Source organism: Dermatophagoides pteronyssinus, unplaced genomic scaffold (assembly GCF_027571235.1).
Source record: "Dermatophagoides pteronyssinus isolate colony J.1.1.1.1 unplaced genomic scaffold, Derpt_VIB-CSIC_2022.12 sq0005, whole genome shotgun sequence".
Lineage (NCBI taxonomy): Eukaryota > Metazoa > Arthropoda > Arachnida > Sarcoptiformes > Pyroglyphidae > Dermatophagoides > Dermatophagoides pteronyssinus.
Window position 1 is genome coordinate 1,411,255 of NW_027461529.1, and position 22,796 is coordinate 1,434,050.

Below are 22,796 nucleotides of genomic sequence, written 5' to 3' on the forward strand. Positions count from 1 at the left end.
TTTGATGATGATGATGATTGCATCCAATAGCAATCAAAAATGTAATATTGAATTGAATTGTAAATTTTTTTTGTTTTTTTAATATCTAAGCATGTTAAAATATTATTGCCTGATAAGCATCATTACAACGCAATTTCCAGGTTTTTTATCATTTTACCATTTTTCTTGTGTCTTTCGACAATAGCAATACAATTGATTTTTATGTTTTTTTTTGTGATTTTTGCTAAAATCAAACCCAAAAAAATAAATTAATTTTTCTTTTGGAAACGATCAAAAAGTAGTTTGAATTTTCAGTTTATTCATCATCTAAAACAGCAATTCGATCATCATTTTTTTGTGAAAAGAATCGAAATCCATCCATACATAAAAATGAAATTATATTTTTATTTAGCTATAATTGCATCAGCAATTCAACTTGTTTTTGGTCAAGCATATATTGGTGGTGCATATGATTTTGGTCAAAATCGTTATGGTGAACGAAGAGGTAAGTGCAATATAAACGATTATCAAACTGTTGAACTTATTTGAAAAAAATAATGATAATTTCGATTCTAAAAAAATTTTCATTTTAGGTGAATTAGGTCCAGCCGCCATTGCTGGCATTACAATAGGTGCTGTATCTGTTTTAATGGCATTAATGGTCACAATATATTTTTGTTATTATACAGCAAATCATGTAAGCGATGATTATCCACCACCACATCAAGTACATGTTCCACAAAATTATCCACATACAGCATATCAAAAAGCACCCAATCATCCTAAATAAATAAAAATTAACAAAAACAAAAAAAAAATGGAATTTTTTTTCAAATCATTTATTCAACCAGTGATTTTAAACCAACCAACAACAACGATGATGGTAAAAACTTCAAAAGCATCGAATGTGGATTAGTCGTTATTTTTTCATCTCATCAAAAAAAAAATTCTTAACCCTTCCAACCTGTTGTATTTTATTCATTTATTTTTATTTTTTCCATTTTCATTCATAATCAATAAATTTCCATATTTTTTCCCATTTTATTTCATCAAATACAAATTTGAAGTTAAATTTAATTAATCAATTTTTATTATTTTTTCTCGAAAAAATAATCAAACAAATTAATCAGGATCTTATGGTTTATTATAAATAGGAGTGGAAAAGGGATGAAACAAAAAAAAATTAATTATGATTATATGAATCATGTGTGTGGGTGTGTGTGTTTTCAGTGACAAGAAAAAATTGAACAAATTTGAAAAAAAAAACGAAACGAACAAACGAGAAAAGAAAAAAAAATAATAGAATACAGTGTTGGTGTGAATGTGTGTGAGAACAGTATAAGAAGAATGCATCTGAAATTGGAATCGGTTTTTTTGTTGTTGTTGTTGTTTTGTATCACGTTGGAAAAAAACAAAAATTTATAAATTTAATTTAATTTTTTTTTAAAAACAAAATTTTCTTTTATAAATACATTCAAGTTATTAATCAGGAAAATAAAATAGTCTATAGTTTTTTTTTTGAAAAGAAAGGGACAAAACAAAAAATTTCCAGTGTAATGTTTGCAAATGTGAATGAATGAATGTTTCAAATATCTTCTGTTTTTTTTTTTTGTTGGTTGTTGTTTCCTGAAAACAAATAATATTCATTTTTTTGTAGGCAAATATAAAATTATTATTATTATTATTATTATTATTGTTTTTTAAGGCGTGCATAATACAATTTTTGTTGTTGTTGTTGTTGTTGTTGATGATGATGATTCATGATTCGGAAACAACAACAACAACAAATAACATCATCAATCATCAAAATGCACAAAATAAATTTAAAAATTTGAAAATGAATGAAAATAAAACAAATGATGATAATGAAGCAAAAAAAAAAAGGATTAAAGGAACAAAAAAAAAAAATAATATTCGACATTGATTGAATCCATTTGTGAATGATTGATCAGTAATAGTCTTAATTAATTAATTAATAATAATAATAATAATGTAAATCACAGACAGCAAATTTTAATTATAAATGTTTTGTCATTCTGTTTTTGTTGTTGTTGTTGTCAAATTGACAAACGAAAATACTATAATAATAATAATAATAATGAAATTGAAAGGAGAGAAAAAAAAGAAACGATAAACTATTCGATCGATTGATTGAATGAATCATTCAAAATTCATTTGATAATGATAGGAAATTCATTGGACCCAAAAAAAAATATTAACGCTTAAAAACAAACAATCAAAAATTGTTACATATGGATTTTATAGAACAGTTTTTTTGTTGTTTTGTTTTTTTGTCTAAAATACTTATTATCTGATTATGCAAAATCTGGTCATTGATTTATGGTAAATTGGCACTGTAAATGTAAATCTGTTGAATTGCTAGTCATTGAAAATTGAAATTTTGTAATTTAAAAAAAATGAATGAATAAAGAAAGAATGGAATAACATGTCAAATGCAGAATTTTTTTTTTTTGCTTGAATTAATGAAATGTATCTTTTGCTAAGTCTGTTGTCGACATTGTAATCGATTTTTGTTGTTGTTGTTGTTGTACGGATCCAATTTCTTGATTTAAATGCAAATGACTACTATTATTATTGTTCTTGTTTATTAGATTCGGTGATTGTTGTTGTTGTTGTTGAGATTGGTCAAGGTGTTTATAAAGCCATTGATCAATTTCTTTTAATTGTCGATCAGTTTCTTCATTAACACGATATGATACTTGTGTTCGATATTCATCCAAAAGATCATAAGAAAATTTTGTTTGATCTTTCATCATAGCTGTAGATGATGATAATGATGATAGCTGTGGTATTGAATGTCCATTGGTCATCGATGATTGTATTGTTGATGGAAAATGATGTTGATGTCCATTCATTTGATTATTCGATAGATTGTTTAATGATATATTGAAACGACCAAAATCATTTATGGAATTTCGTTGGCTTAATTTCCAATTACCGCCTGCTAATATCAACGATTGGTGATCTAAACATCGTGCATTCGAACAATTTATATGATGGTGATTATTATTATTATTATTATGATTAAAATGATTTCGTTGATTATAATGCTTCTGTCGATCCAAATGAATTGAATTCATTAAAGGTGAATGCATTGTTGAAGTTGCATTACATACAACATTATTGGTGACTAGAGGTGACGAATAAGATGCTAATCCTGGACCACATTTCAATTGTTCAGCCATAGGTAACTGTGAAGATGATGATTGTTGCATTGTTGATGTTCGTTGACAACAAAAAGATGGTTCATCTCGTAGGATAGATGATCGATTCATAGATGAACAACGATAATGATGATTAGATGATCGACTATTATAGCCATTCTTATTATGATGTGTTGGTGTTCCATTATCAAAATTAGATGCAGATGATACAGGGTTCATAAATGGAGGTGCCGATGTAAAACGATTTTCATCCAATTCTTTTTCAACTTCCATTAAAAAACTTTCAACATCAACATTAGGATCGAATATAAATGCACTGGTAGGATTGATACAATCATTTATTTGACCATTCATACATGGACCATCGGATTGTCGATGATCTGGATGATGAAAATAATGTTGTTGACCAATATTTGTACGATGTCTGGCCATATAATGTTGATGATTCTGATCAACAAGTGGAGACATCATATCAAATCTTGGTGATGAAAGCATGAATCCAGTCATATTGTTTGAAACACGATCGAATAATGGTCCATCCAATGGCCATCCAAGATATTGTTCATGTAAAATTCTTTTTGATGATGGTGATGAATAACAATTATCAAATTTTTTCATCGAATCATTGAATATTTGTTGATGTGAATCTAAATTATTATCATCATGATGGTTCAATAAATGATTGTGATGATGATGATGATGATTAAGATGATTGAAAGACATAGAATTTGCGTTTGTTTTAATTGGCGATGAATAATTCATATGATAACGTGCAAGATCTTGTACAGAACCAGTTGGATTCATACAATAATATTTATTCATTGATATTTCTTGTGGATTCATCATCATTTGATCATTATATGTTGATAAAGGATCTTTACCAATTTGACGATGATGTTGTGATCGAAGAGCTAACGTTGATGGAGTTATCGGAAGTTGTTGTGTCGATTGATGATGATGATGATGATGATTATGATTATGATTGTTAATACTACAACATTTTGCTTCAATACTAGTACTACAGCAACATCCGCTACTGCTTGTACTATTATTACTTGAACTATTTGTAGTATTAGTTAAATTGGTACCAGTAATACTTCCACTTTGTTCAATGATTTTCTGCGAACACAAAGCAATCTGATTTAATAATGATGATAATTCATCATCAGTAATACATTGATTAAATTCATTTGTAACGGTTGTTGCCGTAAATTCACCACCAGAATCACCATCCGAAACAAAATTATTATTCTGTGATAATTTATTTCCCATACAACAATCACCACCAACATATTGTGAAAGTTCATCATTCATCATACGATTTGTTTGTTGTGTTTGTGAAAATTTTTGATTTAATATTTGATTTGGATTATTGCAGAAATTATAATTATGATGACTAGCTGTCATTGATTTATTGCCATTATTATTAATAACAAAATTTTGCGATTGTTGCTGTTGTTGTTGTGCTCGTAATTTATGCTGGTTTGGCGAATTGGATTTAATTCGTTTCGCTAATAACTGATGCTGATGATGATCACCACCACCATTGTAAGAGAATGGCATTGATGATGATAATGATGGTGATGTTCCCAGTATAAATTGATTAACTTCATTATGACGTTGACGATGTGCACCTTGTTGTTGTTGTTGTTGTTGTTTACTTAACGAACGACTATAAGATTTCAAATGTGCACACATAAGTATATCGAATTCACGTTGAACTTGGACTAGAAGTGAATTGGTTTTGATTATCTGTACTAATGCTTTCAATATATCCGGCTTTAATTGTTCCAATAATTGTTCATTTTCTCTATTCTGTTCATTTTCATCATTATTCATTCGATTATTTGTCAATAATCGATGTAAAAATGATTTTGGATCTATTTCATCTTTCATTATTGATTGAGTATGATTATTATTATTATCATGAATGCTTCCATTTTGTTTTTCATTAATTTTTTGATTCCGAATCAATGAATCATCATTATCATCATCATTAACAGCATTGATTGCAGTGCCATCTCTTGCACTACGATTGAGATCAACAATATCATCATTTTCGTTATCTTGTTTCAAATTATTATTTTCATAAAAATTATTAGATTGATTTTTACGAGATTGATATATGATGTTTGATGAAAATTGAGCAATCTGATCGAGCAACATTATTAGCTCATCTTTAGATGAAAGACTTACATATGATGACGATTCATTAGTTTCAGCAGCATCAATTACATTTTGTTCGTTCATCGTAGCCAATGAATCAACATTAAACATTTTCATTGGTTTTCGTTCTTTATTATTTTTAGCTACCAATGTTTTCCATTCATCTAATATCTGTTCTTCAGATATTATTTTCGACTTTTTATTCACCAATGGTTTCAATTCATAATTAGTAAGAAAGATATTCTTTTTACGACAATCAGCAATCCATGCTCGTGTACGATTGATCACTTTTGACCAAAGCAATGATTCATTATTTTCTTCCGTACAATTATTATTGTTTTTATTTTCATTCGTAAATATTTTCTTCAAATAATCTAATTTTCGTTCAAACAATGCCATCTGATAACTAAGCTGAGCACTTTTTTCCAATAGAAAAAGCATTTCGGGTGAAGATTTTTCAATAAATTTTAATAATTGTTTCATTTGTGAATCATTATTATCCGATCTTGTTGTTTTAATTTTATCATTTGATGATGATGATGATGATGATGGTGATTGAACATCAGCATACACATCGTTAATATTGTGACCAGATTCCGGTGTAACACTTTTATTATCATCATCATTATCAACATCAATAACAATATCACCATTATTATTATTATTATTATTATTAGTATTGCCATCAATATCATTTGTTATTATTAATGTTTTAGATTTGACTCGAGTGTTTGTATCACATTTTTGTTTTTCTTCTGTATGATAATGATTATTATTATTATTATTATCATCATCATCATCAACAATGACTGATCGAGAAACATTATTTTTATCATCATCATCATCATCATTGTTGATCTTTTTATCATTATTATTATTATTGACAAGATCAACATTATTCATCATTGATTTATCTGTATCGATTCTGTCAATTCGTTGCTGTTGTTGTTGTTGTTGCATATGTAATGATGATAATTGTTTCTTTGATATCGATAACGATTGATCACTATTAGAATTGATCATCATTTTTGTTTTCCGTGTTGATAAATCAGCGGCAGATCTTGTTGAATCATTAATACGATAACTATGATTATTTATTATCGTTGATATTGATCGTATTGGTTTTGAATTTTTTTGTTCAGATTTTGTTACAGATATGGTTGATGATGATGATGATGGTGTTACTTTCGATTGAACAAGATCATCATCAACAATTGCCGTTGATTTGCCCGTTGATGTTGACCTATTGATCACATTTCCATTATTAATCAATAATGATCGATTTTTTTCATTCAATAATGCTGAATTTTTACGATATTCATGTATCGATGTTGTAGGCGTCGAAGATGATGATGATGATGAACAATCTAAAAGAATTTAGATCAAAAGAAAGACGAAAAAAAACATTTTTTTTAGAAAATGAATTTCAGAAATGAAATGTAGCCAAACCTTTTTTGTTGTTCGGCTGTTGGTTAAGCCAATATGGTGCATTGACACGAGTAATAATCGGCCTAGTCGTCATCGTTATTGTTGATGTATTCGGAAAATTATTACTACCATTGAATGTGGTTGAAACAGATGATCGTAGGTGTTGATGTAAATGATTTATATGATGATGATTCAATGGTGATGATGATCCAACATTGCCACCACCCACCATCACTATGGATGATGATGTGGATGTGGATGCTGATGTTGTTGTCGTCGTCGTCGTCGTCGTTATAGTTGATGTTGAAAGACGTTGTTGTTGTTTATGAAAATTTGAATGAGAATGATGACCATTTGACGACGACGATGATGATGATGATGATGATGGAACCATAGTAGTCTTTTGTTCAGCGGTTGTCATCATTTTTGTTGTTGAAATTGAAATTGGTGATTCAATTACATTGTTGTTGGAAATCTTTTTATTTATATTAGCCAATGTACTAAACGTTGTTTTATGGCTAGAGCTTTGGCCATGCTGTGTTTGATGATTATGATGCTGATGTTGATGTTGTTGATAAAGATGATGAGGATGTTGTTGTTGATGTAATTGATTTGTTTGTGAATGATGATTACTATTATGGCCAAGATAATCTCGCCGATCAGACAATGTTGATGTTGACAGTTTATTTACATTCGATGATGATGATTTATTTTGGCCATTCAATGATGATGATGATGATGATGATCCAACTGTAACGATAGCGTTCAATGGATCAATATTTGTTGCTGACGATGATGATGATGATGATGATCGTCGTATACGAGAAGATGATGATTGTACACGAAGTTTATTTAATAAAATATAATTTGTAGGCCTAAATGTAATACCAGTATTATTACCGCCAGCAACTGAAGCGGATGAATGACGATGATGATGATTGGTATCTGTATCGCTACCACGACCACCGCCATCGCCACCATTTTTATGATTTGTATCCACTGATGCATTGTTTATGTTTGCCGTCGAAGATGTATGATGATGATGATGATTTTTACCACAAGAATATGATGACTGTAACGAAACTGAATTATTTGTGGATATTGTTGTTGAGGCTAGCCTATTGTTATTAGTGTAATTATTATTTTGATGATTTCTTCCGTCATTACGATTAGTTATCACATCAGTAGCGTTAAAACGTTGGCTATTATTGATTGTTGTTGCATTTGTTTTTATCGTCGTCGTCGTCGTCAACGAAGATGTTGCCGAAGATATCACTGGTTGGATCGATTTAATCGTTGTGGTTGGTTGTTGTATTGTTTTATTTTCATCATCACAATTTGTAAATGTTGTTGGCGTATTTGCAGTCATCGTCGTAGTCGTAGTCGTATTCGATGACGATGTCGACATTGATTTAGTCGATCCAACCGTGACGCCATCGCCAATAACTAGGACGTTGACCATTTTTCGTGGTTGATTGTATTTTTCTCGTCAATTTTTTTGTTTTTTGTTTTTCGTTTCTCTCTATCGCTTTTATTTCGACAGTGTTTATTTCTATGTAAGTAAAGTATATATTGGTGTTTGTGTTATAAGTGTGTTTTTCGTGTATTCAAAACGAGGCAAGCAACAAAAAAAAAGGAAAAAATTTTCACGTTTTTTTTTCCTTCAATTTTTTTTTCAAGTATTCGTATTTTCAAACAATAAAATTTTAATCATTAGTATTGATGATAATAATAGACTTCCGGTAGTCGTTGTCTTTGAAAATTTTTGTTTCATCGTCGTCTTCATCGTTGTTTCGATTTTGACGGATTTTCATTTTTTCATTTCACAAATTTAAACAAAAACAAAAACAAAAAATGTCCCGTTTTTTGTTTCTACTGAATCTAATTTAGTTTATGCATCAGTGTTTATATGTGTGATTTCTGGCTAACAAAAATATTTATTTAAAAAAAATTTTAACAATAATTTTCTCTATTTTGATTTTGATAAATCAATTTTGATCGAAATCTTTGCACACATTTGTTGTTGTTTTTTGATTTGATTCTTTTTTGATTTTGATAATTTAATTTTGACAATTTTTTTTTCGGTATTGTTATTGTTGTTGTTGTTGCTGTTAAAATTCTTCAAATGTTATGTCAATGGAATTACAACAATCAATCACAATTATTTAAAATGAATCTTGGTTTAATGTTGTGTGTGGGTGGGTGTGTATGTGTTATAATGTTGGGAGAGAAACGCAAAAAAAAGGCCACAGTTGTTGAATTGAGATAACGGGAAAAAATACAACAACAACAACAAAAACATAATATTATGTTGACAATGACAATATTATTATTATTATTATTATAAATGAAGAGAAATTTTTTGCTGAAAACATTACAAAAAAAAACAGAACAAAACTAACGACAACAACAACAACAACAATCGACTGATGACAATAACAAGTGAAAAAGAAAATAAGATTTTCAAAATCAGAAAAAAAATTTAAGGCTTTTTTCGAATGAAAAGAGAATGAGAGGAGAGAGAGAGAGAGAAGGAAAAAATTATTCTTTTTTTTTTTCGAAAAATGTCAAAATAATCGCTTCACAGATGACAGGATCCAAAATAATAATGAAAATTTTGTGTGAAATATTATACTATATGATGATGGATTCAAAGTTGATGAAAAAAAAACAAGTAAATAAGTTTTTTTTCTTTTCGTCAGTGTTTCTCCTGTATATTTCTTTTCTGGATCTTTTGGTTTCAATCAACAGTGTTATTATGAAGAGGAAAATAAAAAACTTTTCAATGTAAGTATGAGTGTAAGTTGATCTGATAATATAAATGTTTTTTTCTTCATTTAAATTTCCATAATGTTATTGTCAAAAAAAAACACAGAAATAATAATAATAACAGAACCAGAAAAACACAAAAAATTTGGGTTAAAAAAATTTGGAAACATTTGATGATATCTTATTTGATTATTTTCTTTTTCTTCTCTTCTTATTATTATTTTGATTTGATTTAATGGCAATTCAGTGTGACATTCAGTATCTTTTTTTTCCCAAATTCATTTCATTGAGACGTCACAAATGTTGATAAACAAAAAAAAAAAAAAAAGAATTAAATTGTCATTGGTTAATGATGATAATTAATCTTCATTTAAAATTTGACCATTTTAAACGAAATTTATTTCTTTTCTTCTTCGTTGTTTTCTTATATATCTGCCAACGCATATCACATTTTAAAGTGTTTCTACAAGAGAAAAAAAGAAAGAGATTGAAAAAATTAGTTTTTTTTAATCAAAAATTTAAAAGTGTATGTTTGAGTGTGTGTGTGTGTGTGTATGCGACAATTTCTACTGAATTTAGTTTTTCAGCCATTGTTCCAGAAATAGTTTTTTTCGATTCATCTAATCAAGTAAAGTGAAATGAAATGAAGAAAATAACATTCTACCACATTGAATTGATTTATTTATGTAACAGAGAAAAGAAATTAAAAAATTATTTTTATATGTTTCTTCTGTGTGTTTACTCACAAAATGACGAAATGTCAATTATGGCAAACAAAAAAAAAAAACGGCAGATATCAAGCGGATGGGTGGAAAAAAAGTGCGAGCGTGGGTGTCATGGTCGCCATAATCATCATCAACATGACATAGAAAAATTCAGCGAAAAAAAATGTTATGAATTTTAAATAATATGCCAGGTGTATTGAATTATTCCGATTTTCACATTTTGTTTTGTTTTGTTTTCGTCTTTACACTTTTTACTTGGTATGATTAAAATTTCGATTGACCAGATAGCTGATGTGTCGATCGATCGATCGGAACTGTATGGCGTAGGCCTTTATCCGGGACCATAAAGATTTTCATTTTTTTTCACAAGCAAAAAAAAACATTTACTGGAAAAAAAACAAGCAAAATTAAGCCCAACCAACAGCAAAAATGAAAAAAAAATATATATGATGGTGATCGAGAGACACACCAATTAGATGTCAATCGATAATTTAGGCCAACAATCGTTGATGATTGGCAGCAACAGCAGCGTGGGGAAAAAAACCTGAAGGAAGAAGAAAAATATGTTGTCTCGGTTCTCTTCCCTTTATAACTATTGAACATTTAATAATTTTGACGATATTACGATTACTGGAGAAAAAAAATAATAATAATAATAATAAAACTTTGGGGTCATTCAATGATGATGATAGTCAACTTTCAAACAAACAAAAAAAATGGACAAACGATGATTATTGGCAATAATAATAATGATTATTATTGGTAAATACTGATTGTTCTGATCATCATATTCCGGTTGTATGACAACAACAACAACAACAACAATAGCAATAACATAATTCAAGTCAAATGAATTCGGGTAAGAAAACTAAATATGAACAAAACGAACAAAACCAATCAATGAATATTAAGAGAAAAAAATGAATGAATGAATGAATCAGATTACAATTCAAAATCAACCAAATACATAATCATGAATGAATGATTGGTAAATTAGTGTTTCCTGTTTATGTATGAAAACCTAATTCGTTTTGTTCTGGACACAAATTGTGTAAAGGAAAATTTGTTTTCTGGTAAAAAAAATCAAAGGATTGAATAAGTAATATGATTAAATTATTAAAAAAGGAGACGACAATAGAAGAAAAATCCTTCGTTGTAAATATTTAAAAATAATAATAATAATTTATCAATGTTTTTTTTCAAAATGAATTTTTTTTAAATATACTTTTTTTTATAAAAACATTTAATAAAAATATCCAAATAATATTGTTGTTGTATTACGTTTAATGGGCCATGTGGTTGATATGATAATGGCATTTAATATGTATGGTGTTTGTTGTAATTATGTCCTTCCTCATCATTAACATCTATATACAACAACATCAAGGTTATTACTTATTATTAACTATTTTTATTTTCAGTTTTAATTCAGTTTCCATTTAATATCACTACCATTATTACTACATTTATTAGTATTTCCATTTGATTGCATTTCAATTCATTTTATTTCAATTTTTTTATGAATATATTTTCCAACGCAATCGTATATTATTTGAATAAGAATGTGTGTGTGTGTAGGTAAATCAAGTGAAAAAAAAGGAAATAAGGGTGAATAACAATGGATGGATGTATGAATGAATGAAATTTAATCAGCAAACAAACAAAAGAAGAAAAAAAGGGTGAAAATTTGATGAGGATCATCATCATCATCATTATCATTATTCATGATTGATTGATGATTTCTTTTTTGCAAATGCCTCAAGCAGAAGAAGAAAAAAAAACTATAATTTTCTGCAAATATTTAAACACGTGTTTTTTCACAATACACAAATGAATCTGATGAAAAGAGAAAATGAATCCTCAGCAAAATTGATCGAAAATTATAGTAAAAATATCAATCAATCAAATGAAGTCAAAGAAAAATCAGGATAAAATATGAAAAAATACTGGAAGGCAAAATAAATAATTTCAACAACTAATTTAAATTTGATTTGGTTTTTTTCGAGAATCATCATCATCATCATCATAATTATTATCAAAAGAGAAAAAGAAAATTTGTATCCAAAATGAAAATTAAAGCATGGTCAATGTAAAATTTTTATAATTATGTGAATATTGATAAGGAAATTGTTGAGTATAGCTTAACAAACTAATTAAAGTTCTATAATATAATTGAATATGATTAATTGTTATGGAAAGTATAAATAAAGTCGTGTTGACTACAGTTAGAGTCAACCAGTTTTTATTGCCCTATTATTGTGTTTACAATAGTTTATTTTACTCAGCTTATAGGTTATGGGCTCTGTCACTAACGCCGCTATTAACAAAATAACAATATTGACCGACACAACGTTTAAAAGATGGAATCTCGAAATTGAGGCCGCATTGAAGTCCCAAGATCTGTATAAGTTTGTAGCATCGAGTTGTAATACAAATTCGTTAATTGGAACTCTTGGTGATTCCAAAGAAATGTATCGAGCCGTTAGTTTAATATACAGCACATTAGATGACGATAATCTACAACGTGTAGTTAATTGTAATACTGCTTTTGAAATATATAAGAAGCTAATCGACTATCACAGTGGCTCCTCAACGACTTCCATCGAGAAATTGATGCAAAGATTCCATGCAATAAAATATAATGATGATCTTAAAGATGTTTTTTCTCAAATACGATCTGTAGCCTCAGAATTATCAGTAAAGAAAAAGATTTTATCCGATAGTGAAATGTGTGCTAAATTATTGGCAATTCTTCCGGATAAATATGAATCCATCTTAAACAGTGTAGAGGCAATAAGGCTGAGTTCTGGTTCAAGTCTTACATTTGATCAACTTGAAATTTTGATCAAAGGATCTATTACCACGAAAAATGACGGTGATGAAATATCAAAAAATGTTTTGGGTGGAATGACTAAACGTAAAAAGGCTAATGTTGTTTGTTATAAATGTCATAAGAAAGGGCATTATATGATTAAATGTCCTATGAATGGACCGAAAAAGGAGACTAAAGTTGCATTGTCTGCACTGAAAGTCAAGAATAATTTTTCTGGTCGAACAAACGTCTTGCCTGAACCATCGAGAGATGCCTATGAATACTGTGAGGTATTCGCTGACGGTGGAGCTAGTCATCACACTTTCAACGATAAACGTTATTTTATTGATCTTCATCCGTGTGGCGTAAACGAGATTATATCGCCTGGTGGTAATACAAGAGCTACTGCTATTGGAACAGTAGAGATTGAAGTGAACAATGGCAAAAGATGGATTACTGTTTCTCTCTCTAATTCATTGCTGATTGAGAAATCACCGATGAATATGATTTCACTCGGTCAACTGTCAAAACATAGAAATATAAGTTTTGGTGGAGATTTCAGAAGTACAGTTATATATCGGAATGGAGATCCATTGATATATGCTGATCGATCTAGCAAGTATAGTAATGTCTATATGGTACGTGCAAGGTTACCAAGAAAGAGATCAGTTGCCTTGATGGCTTGTCATAATAGTATGTCTTTGTGGCATGAGAGATTTAATCATGTCAATGCACAGACGATAGTTTCAATGGCAAATAAGGATTTGGTGATTGGTTTACCATCAAATTTCAATCAAGACCTGGATTATTGTACTCCCTTGTCATAAAGGAAAAATGATTGAAAGTTGTCATTCGAAATCGAGTAAAAGGTTTAAAGTCAAACCTGGTGAATTCATTCATCTGGATATCGGTGGATATGTTAGAGAAAAGTCTATCCATAATAATCGATATTTCCTTCTTTGTGTTGATGATTTGTCTGGTTATATCAAAATCTATTTTATGAAAGACAGATCTGAGACGTTTACAAAGTTTAAACGACTAATGAATGAAGTTGCGTTGGAAACTGGTAATCAAATTCGTTGTATACGAAGTGATTGTGGTTCAGAATTCACATCGAATAAGTTTAAAGAATTGGTAGATAACCATGGTATAGTACATCAATTTGCTACAGTTGGTGTTCCACAGCAGAATGGTAAAGCCGAGAGGAATATGCGAACAGTCATAGAACATACTGTTTCATCGTTATCAAATAAAGGTTTACCGAGATTTTTGTGGGATGAAGCCGTTAATCAGACGGTTTATACACAGAATCGATTATTAAATTCTGCAGGAGTGGTGCCGTATTCGTTGTGGTTTGGAAGAAAACCGAACGTGTCTCATCTTCGAATATTTGGTTCTTCAGGTGAAATGCTTGTCAAGAATAAAGCTAAATTTGGTGTTCGTACAAAAACAGTTTTGTTTGTTGGATACGAAGGTGAAAAGATTTATCGATGTTACGACAGTAAAACGAGACAGATTGAATTATCATCATCAGTGAAGTGGGATGAAAGACCATCTACTAAATTTGTGAATGTCAATGTGCCAGAGAATCAGGCAAATCCTGTGAATTCTGGTGATTCTGTTGAATCTGAAGTTATTATTGAGAATAATAATGATGACGTTCTTGATGAAGAAATTTTCAATCAAACAGGGGAGTTGGAACAACAGAAAGAAAGCGTTCCACTGTCTCGAGGTCGTCCACCTGGATCAACAAATAAAAAGTATGAATTAAATCCTGAACGTTTGGCTTCTCTACGTCCACGTAAAATTCTTGGTTTAGCTGTTGCTGGAACAGCACCGTGTTCCTTTGAAGATGCAAGAGATTGCGAAGAATCACAGAAATGGAAAGTTTCTATGGATGAAGAGTACAAAGCTCTGATTGCTAATGAAACATGGGAGCTTGTACCTAGACCAATTGATAAGAAAGTAATTTCTGTCGTGTTGACTACAGTTAGAGTCAACCAGTTTTTATTGCCCTATTATTGTGTTTACAATAGTTTATTTTACTCAGCTTATAGAAATGGTATGCAAAAATTGAATGTAATTACAATTACACTGGAAAAAAATACAAAATGTTCTTGGTGATGATAATGATGATGATGATAAATGTAATTACAACATTAGTGTCATTAGAAAACATTAAACATATTTGCATCATCATCATCATTATCATATTTTTCCCTACATTTCTACTGTCAAAACAAAGTGATTCTTTGACAATTTGAACCAAAAACATGAAACAAAACAACAACCACATTTCGATATTGAACTAGATAATTTTTTTTTTTGCAAAATGGTAACTATGATTATTCTTATTGTTAAAACATTAAGTGAAAAAAAAGGATTAAAATCCAAACTTTAACTAATCAATCAATTATTATTTTCAACAAAAAAAAAACAATCAGAAAAAAAAACAATTAAAAAAATCAGGTCGGTCAATGTATATCATCGAAAATAGTTTGAAAAATGTTCACAGAAAAAACAAATCAAATCAATCCGATTCGATTGATATTCATTGTGCTTTGTAAAATTGTTTATTCGGCGGTAACTATCACCACCACTGCCACTAAAATCATCTAATTGAAATACATATGAAAAAATATACGGTAAACAAAACAAATCAATGATCATGAATAAATTGTTGCTATATTCGGTATTACAAAAAATAATAATATCAGAAAAAGAAACCGATTCGTTATCCATACTTTTAACATCGATAAAATTTGTTTTGCATCATGTGTGTGTGTTTTTTCATACATAATGATCAATTGATCATAATCATCATCAATGGTGGCCCAAAACATCATCATTGACAATCATCAGATTTTCAGTTTATTTTCAAAACTACAACTACCTGTTAAATCATCATCATGAATGTTTGATTTTTTTTATCAATTGATTCAAACATTTGTTTCCATGGTATATTAATACTTTATTACATAAACTTTTCAAAAATAAATAGATCCAAAATAATATATTGAGCTTGACCTGAAACAACAACAACAACAATGCGAATAAAACATACAAAACAGAAGCTAAATATTTTCAATATTTTTTTCCATATTTAGCATACAACCCAAACCAATAACTTTGAAAATGATGGATGAAATGTGAATATCATCATCATCATCTCTTCAATATTTTCACTCGTTTCTTCAATTGTTTGTTCATCATCATCATTATCATCATCGCCCTAATCAATCATTGTTTAGGTTGTTTGTTTGTTTCAACCACAACAACTGTTATTTCATTTTATTAAATCATTTTTACATATATATAGAAATGAAAATACCTAACTAACTAACTATCTGACCAAAAAAAAAGGAATCTATAACTATAGTTTCATTTTCATTTATTTAAATGTAATTATTATTGATGAGGGTGTTGTCTGTTTTATTTTTTGTTTTTTGGCATTTTACTTTGCTTTGTTTTTGTTGTTTTAATTTTTTTTTATTTATAAATAAATAAAAAAAAGAAATCCAAAACATTTTTTTTTTCGTTTCAATTCAATTTATTCGGGTGTATTCATTCTTTACCTAGTTTTTTTTTTATATTTAGGTAAAAAAAATCTTTCATTTTCTTTTTCTTTTTTTTCATCATTTCATCTGATGTTGATGATGGAGATGAAGACAGTTTCATTCAATGATATTTGGATTTGATTTGATTTGATCAAGAAGAAGAAGAAGAAAAATTTCTTCTTCTTTTTTTATGGTTTTTCTTATTTGACGGGTGTGTGTTGTTGTTGTTGTTGTTTAATTCCATGAATGGGTATTATGAACTTGTTGATAAATTATCATGTAGCCATCATTTGTGAATGGCGGCTAGCTAAATTTTTGTATCAAATAGGCGAATTCGAAGAGAAAAAAAGTGAAAAAAAAAGAGTGACCCAATGAATTTATTAATGAGATAATGGCTAACCAAAAACTTCATTTTATTGACAATCATCGCGTGAATATATTTACGACGATAATCATTAATAATAAAAAAATGTTTTGATTACATAATCGATCAATATGATTTTGATATGATGATTTTTTCTCATTTCCATCATCATCATCATCATCATCATTACCACCCTAAACTATTGATCAGTTTTTGATAGATGAATGTGGGTGGAGATAAAAATACAAGAAAATACCAAACAAACAAATAAAAATGATTGAATGATTTGAACTGAATAACTTAATTTATCATTGATAAATACTAAATATCATGAATAAACGACGAATAATAACAAACAATAATAATAATAATTAATGTTGACCATATATAGAGAGACAGTGGAAAAAAAACTTGGACAATAAAAAAGATCAATTTTTGGATCATCATCATCATCATCATAATGATTATGAACAATAATTTGATCGGATCAAATAAAATGAATGAATGAATGAATGAATGAATGAAAGGAAACGACGGAAGCAAATAATGAGGGAGAAAATTTCACATGATTTTTAAGAAATGAAAGAAAAAAAAGGAATGAAACGTTATTAAACAAATGATGATTATTGTATATTTAATAATAATAATCATGATAATAATCATATAAATTTATATACAAACACGAATAATCATACATATGGATTTATAAATATGATTATTATATTGATATGGGTGGAAATGATCAATAATAATAACAACAACAACAACAACAATAACAAAGCTTGCACAACAACACTTACAAAAATTGAACCAATTTACATCAACATCAAAATTAAACAGATAAAATTCAAACACAAACACAATATACCTTTAGATTTTCCACTGGACATAACAATTACAGAATACATCCAAAATTTAAAACATGATTCTCTTTTATCAGCACACACACAAACAAATGATACATTCAAAAAATTTTTCCCTTCAATCCCTATCCCTAAATTTATCAATCCTGACTTTTACACAACACAATTTTACACAGGACACGGTCACTTTCAAAAGTACCTACACAGAATACAGAGATCAAATACAGACACTTGTACATGCACAAACAACACCCCACAAGATTCAATACATTTAATAATACAATGTCCACACTACACCAACATAAGACACGAATTACAATTACACAACATAATTTCACCAAATCAATTTGTACAAAATAAACAGACATACACAAAATTCAAATTACTTTGTAAACATATTTACACACATCTACACACACTTTCTTTTTAAATTTTAAAATTAATTTTAAAAATTTTTATTTGACGTGAATATCCGAAATTTCGGATAAACGTTTTTCAATAAATTGAATTGAATTGAATTGAACAACAACAATAACGGAAATCCCAAAATTTGATTGATTGACACATTTTTGAATAAGAAAAGAAACTCAGTGTTTTATTTTTTTTTTTTTTTTTTGATATTGGGTTTGTGATGATATTTTTCCCAAAATTTTCTTATCCATATCTTTATCAACAGCAAAAAAACTTGAAAAATTCAAAATCATTTTGAATTTATTAATTGATTTAAGGAGAAATTATTCAAAAACAATTTCTATTCAATGCTATTTTTTTCCGGTCAAAAATAAAAACAAAGAACGTGTAAATTGATGAAATTGATTGAATTTTGATCGATTTGCAAACATGATATGAATAATGAATTGATAATGATTTGATATTCAAATCTTGTTGTTGTTGTTGTTGAAAAAAATCCTTCATTCACCTTTTCTAATATTCATCTTCGATCAAATTAAGTTCGACAATATTTTCTGTTTTTTTTTTTTTTTTGACTAATGAAAAATTGAAACAATTTTTTTTTGTTGTTGTTGAAATGATGTGAAAAACAACAACAAAATCATGATTATAATACGAAATTGATCGGAAAAAAAACAAAACAAAACGTACACACAAATGCTTGGATATTTACATATCCAAAGTGAGGTCATCATAATATTTTCCATTTTAAAACTATACAAAAAAAAAAGTAATAATAATAATAATAATAAAGATGAAGCCTGATGAAAAACAAAAAAAAAAAACAAAAAAATTTCATATTCATGCCAAATTCATAAAAAAAAATTTGTTGTTGATCCACTGACATGATGATGATGATGAGATGTATATAATATCATCAAAATGGAAATTTCTTTTCTTTTATTCTGTACCAAAAAAAAAAATATGGATTTTTGTGTGTGTGTGTTGTTGTTGTTGTTTGTTGGATTTACTTTTTTTCAATTTCAAATCCACACACTTGACCATAACATTATACACAATAGAATGTAATGTTTTTTTTGTTGTTGTCAAACAAACAAAACAAAAAAAATGATAAAAATTGAATACAAGAAAAAAAAAGGTGAATGGTTTTGAATACCAATCAACATTATCATGATGATGATCATCATCACTAACAACAACACAACACAAAAAACTTGATTACTATTAACATAAATGAATGAATGTTTTGTATATCCTGTAACTGTAAATAAAAATCAAACAAAACAAAACAAAATAAATGATGATGGATGATTTTTTATTTTGTTCAGAAAGAAAACTCATCACAAATTTTGTTGCTCAGGAAAAAAATTGAATGAATTATTGGATCAAATGAACTTTTTTAAAAACAAACCAATAACCAAATATACAAACACGCATATTGGCCAAACGGAATTTCTATCCGAAAAACAAAAAAAAACCACATATGTATGTGATTAATTCAATTTGTTCACATTTGGCTTTCGCAAAAATATTTCAATGTTTTTGCGAAGTTGTTATTGAAAAAAATTAGCTTTTTTTTCTTGTTAAAAAAAAGTTTTAAAAAGAATCTAACACCATGTATTCGATGTAGAGTGGGAACCAAACAAACAAAAAATCAATACTATTCTTCAAACATATATTTGACATTTGATCAAATATTTTGTTGCTGTTGTTGTTGTATATTTTCCCTATCCCAAGCTAAACAAATATCAAATAACCATGAAAGAACGATAGATAAATGTAGAGAGAGAGAGAGAACGAAGGAAAAAAAAGAACAAACAAACATGGCATAGAAAACATTTAGAGTATTCAAACCATCAAGCCACCAGATACACATCAACTACTGTTACCCATCATAAATGAATGAATCTCAGGAAAAAAAAATTTAAACAAAATGATGATGAAAAACCAAAAAACAAATAGAAAAGTTTTTCAACAACAACAAAAAAAGTAAAAATGATAATGATAAACACTGTTTGGAAATGATGAAATTTAAACAAAAAAAAAAAAAAGAATAAGGAAAAACGAAACAACAAAAATAATCCTGAACAAAAATAATCGATTGATCATTTTTTTTTGTTGATCTATCGATATCATCGATTCACATATATGAAACAAAACAATAACGGAAAAAATTGGCAGAGAAATGATATGATGTTTTGTTTTGTTTTGTTTTGTTTGTTTCAAATCCCAATCATTGTGGATTAAAATATGAAGGAAATACTTTTTTTTTTGTTTTTGAAAATTTTCCTCTTGTTGATTTTAAAAAAGCTAATCGATTGATGGTTTTGTTTTTGTTTAATCAAAACCCGATCATCGCTTATTGTTTTGGTTGGATTGTAAAAGACAATCAACCAATCAAATCTTTTTTTTTTTGTGTGATTATAATCATGATGAATAAGAAAAAAACAAAACAAAACAAAAAAAAGAGATTAAGCAAAAGAAAATCTTAATGATGATCCAAAATAATATCCGATCATCATATTTATTCATATCCATTCAAGTATCGTATAACAATAATAATGGTGTCAATAATACTTGTTTGCAAAAAAAGCCCACTTTCATATTTGTTGAATGTATAGATTTTACATTGTTTTGTTGTTGTTGATATTTGTAACTATCATTTTTTTAAAGGATTTTAAAGTTTTTTTTTTCTTAAATTTAAAAATACACACAAGCACATACACGTCATATAAACATTATGAATAAGGATATAAATGTTTGGATTATTATTATAATAATAATATCCACAAGCAAAAATAAAAAAGGATAATTTCATATACGATAAATATGATTCTCTTTTTTTTTCTTACTATAGTAAATCATTCATTCATTTAATCAAGTAAGTCACCGTTCATATAAAAAATTATTCATCAAATCTATTCATTCAATGGTTGAATGCTTGAAAAAAAAACTTGGGCAAATGGATTTTCCATCTCTTCATCTATCTCACAACAACAATAATAAATAATGAACAAAACAAAATCTAATGTCCCCAAACACAAAACACACCGATTTAAATATATGCACATAGCGATTATATTTAAGCCTACAGGTAAAAGTTAAAAGTTAAAAAGTAAAGAAAAAAGAAATAAAAGAAAGACAATATGTCATCTCGATCATGATGTCAACCATATTCATTCTCAAGTCATATGTCACCATTTAATTTCCGTATTTTTTGTTTGCAAGTTGATTTGAAATAATCTGATTGATGAAATGAGAGACATAAAAATGAAAAAATTGAGAAAATAAGAGAAAGATAATAAAGTACCAGAAAAAAAACTAGAAAATTCACAGAAGAAAAAAAAAAATTCACAGTTAGAAAAAAACTGTAGAAAAAAAATAACTTCTGTTTGCATAAGTGTGTGTCACCAGAACAAACAAGACTTGATTTACGACTTTTCAAATTCATCACCATCATCATCAACGAAATCAGGCGCATTTGATTTTTTTTTATTTCATTTTATTTCACATTGAATGATAATGATAATAGAGGTCGGCGGCAATTTGATCTGGAATCAAAAATAGATAGGAAAAACAAAAACTATTGTCGCATTGTATTAGAAGATGTGTTTTGGGAGACCATTACCTATTGAATAGAATCGAAAAAACAGGTAACTAAACAATTTTGACTTTTAAACATCATCATCATTTTAATATGTTATCTTTAAATAATTGATTTGTAAAATTGAATTCAACGTTGAAAACAATGAATAATTTCATAAAATCTGAAACAGTAACAACAATAAAAACGAAGCTTATTTTCCTCTTATTTGTATAATTGTTTTTGCCTTGTTTTGATTCGACAAACAAAAACAAAATTCAATGGTGAAACCTGATACAGAAAAAGCTAATGAATTTCATTATTGAATCAAATTACAGATGCACACAAATTACAAACACACACATAAAACAATTTGCCCTAAATAATTTTCAATTTATAATGATTCAACAATAAGAATAATGATGATTCGAATCATAAAACTATTTATTTCGAAAACATTGTTGGTTCATCATCATCATCATCACATTACATTCATAAGTATTATATTTTTGTTAATGTGGCTAAATATTTATAAAGAAAATAGTTATATTTTTTGAAAAAAAATACTTGATTGAATGTTAAATTGTTGCAAAATAATAGGAAAGACGACATTGAAATAGTTTTTGCAGCATTTGTTGTTGTTGTGATTAGATCATAATTCTTGAAAATAAATCTATTTCTAAATATAACAAAACTTTAATATTTTTTCTGCAGAAAAAAGTTTTGAGACGATTTTTCTTCTTCTTAAAATCAGAAATCTTATACAATACAATGAATATTTAACAATTGACAAAAAAAAAAATCTTTGATTGTGAAAAAAACAACCTGTATGTAGAAAATTATGCAATTGATAAAATGTGACATCATAAAAAAAAAGAGAAAGAAAATTCTTTTAGCATGATTTTTCAATTACAAAAAGAATTTGGTTATTGACATTTTTTTTCATATAATAAC

The 22,796-nt window shown here is 28.0% G+C and overlaps 3 protein-coding genes across 3 annotated transcripts in view; 2 read left to right on the forward strand and 1 right to left on the reverse strand.

Annotated features, from left to right (window-relative positions):
• Positions 1-159: 159 nt before the first annotated feature.
• LOC113789812 (uncharacterized) overlaps positions 160-22,796 on the reverse strand; it is a 35,854-nt gene continuing 13,217 nt past the window's right edge. Inside the window, exons 2-3 of the mRNA XM_075820121.1 lie at positions 6,780-9,990; positions 160-6,697 (exon numbers count right to left, since the gene is read on the reverse strand). Of these exons, the coding sequence (XP_075676236.1) occupies positions 2,460-6,697; positions 6,780-8,220 (5,679 nt within the window). The 5' untranslated portion in view covers positions 8,221-9,990 and the 3' untranslated portion in view covers positions 160-2,459. The remainder of the gene's footprint in view (positions 6,698-6,779; positions 9,991-22,796) is intronic.
• Positions 348-1,023, forward strand: LOC113789702 (uncharacterized). Its single transcript, XM_027339271.2, has 2 exons — positions 348-484; positions 573-1,023. The coding sequence occupies exons 1-2, from the start codon at positions 370-372 to the stop codon at positions 767-769; spliced, it is 312 nt and encodes a 103-aa protein (XP_027195072.1). The 5' UTR covers positions 348-369; the 3' UTR covers positions 770-1,023.
• On the forward strand, positions 17,697-18,366 carry LOC142645003 (uncharacterized). The gene has a single exon (XM_075819982.1). The coding sequence runs from the start codon at positions 17,697-17,699 to the stop codon at positions 18,276-18,278; it is 582 nt and encodes a 193-aa protein (XP_075676097.1). The 3' UTR covers positions 18,279-18,366.

Excerpts from the sequence above, each read along its gene's own strand:
- LOC142645003 (XM_075819982.1), top strand. The coding sequence starts at position 17,697 with ATGATTATTATATTGATATGGGTGGAAATGATCAATAATAATAACAAC.
- LOC113789702 (XM_027339271.2), top strand. The coding sequence starts at position 370 with ATGAAATTATATTTTTATTTAGCTATAATTGCATCAGCAATTCAACTT. Across the intron at positions 485-572 it reads TCGTTATGGTGAACGAAGAG|GTGAATTAGGTCCAGCCGCC; the intron begins GTAAGTGCAATA and ends TTTTCATTTTAG.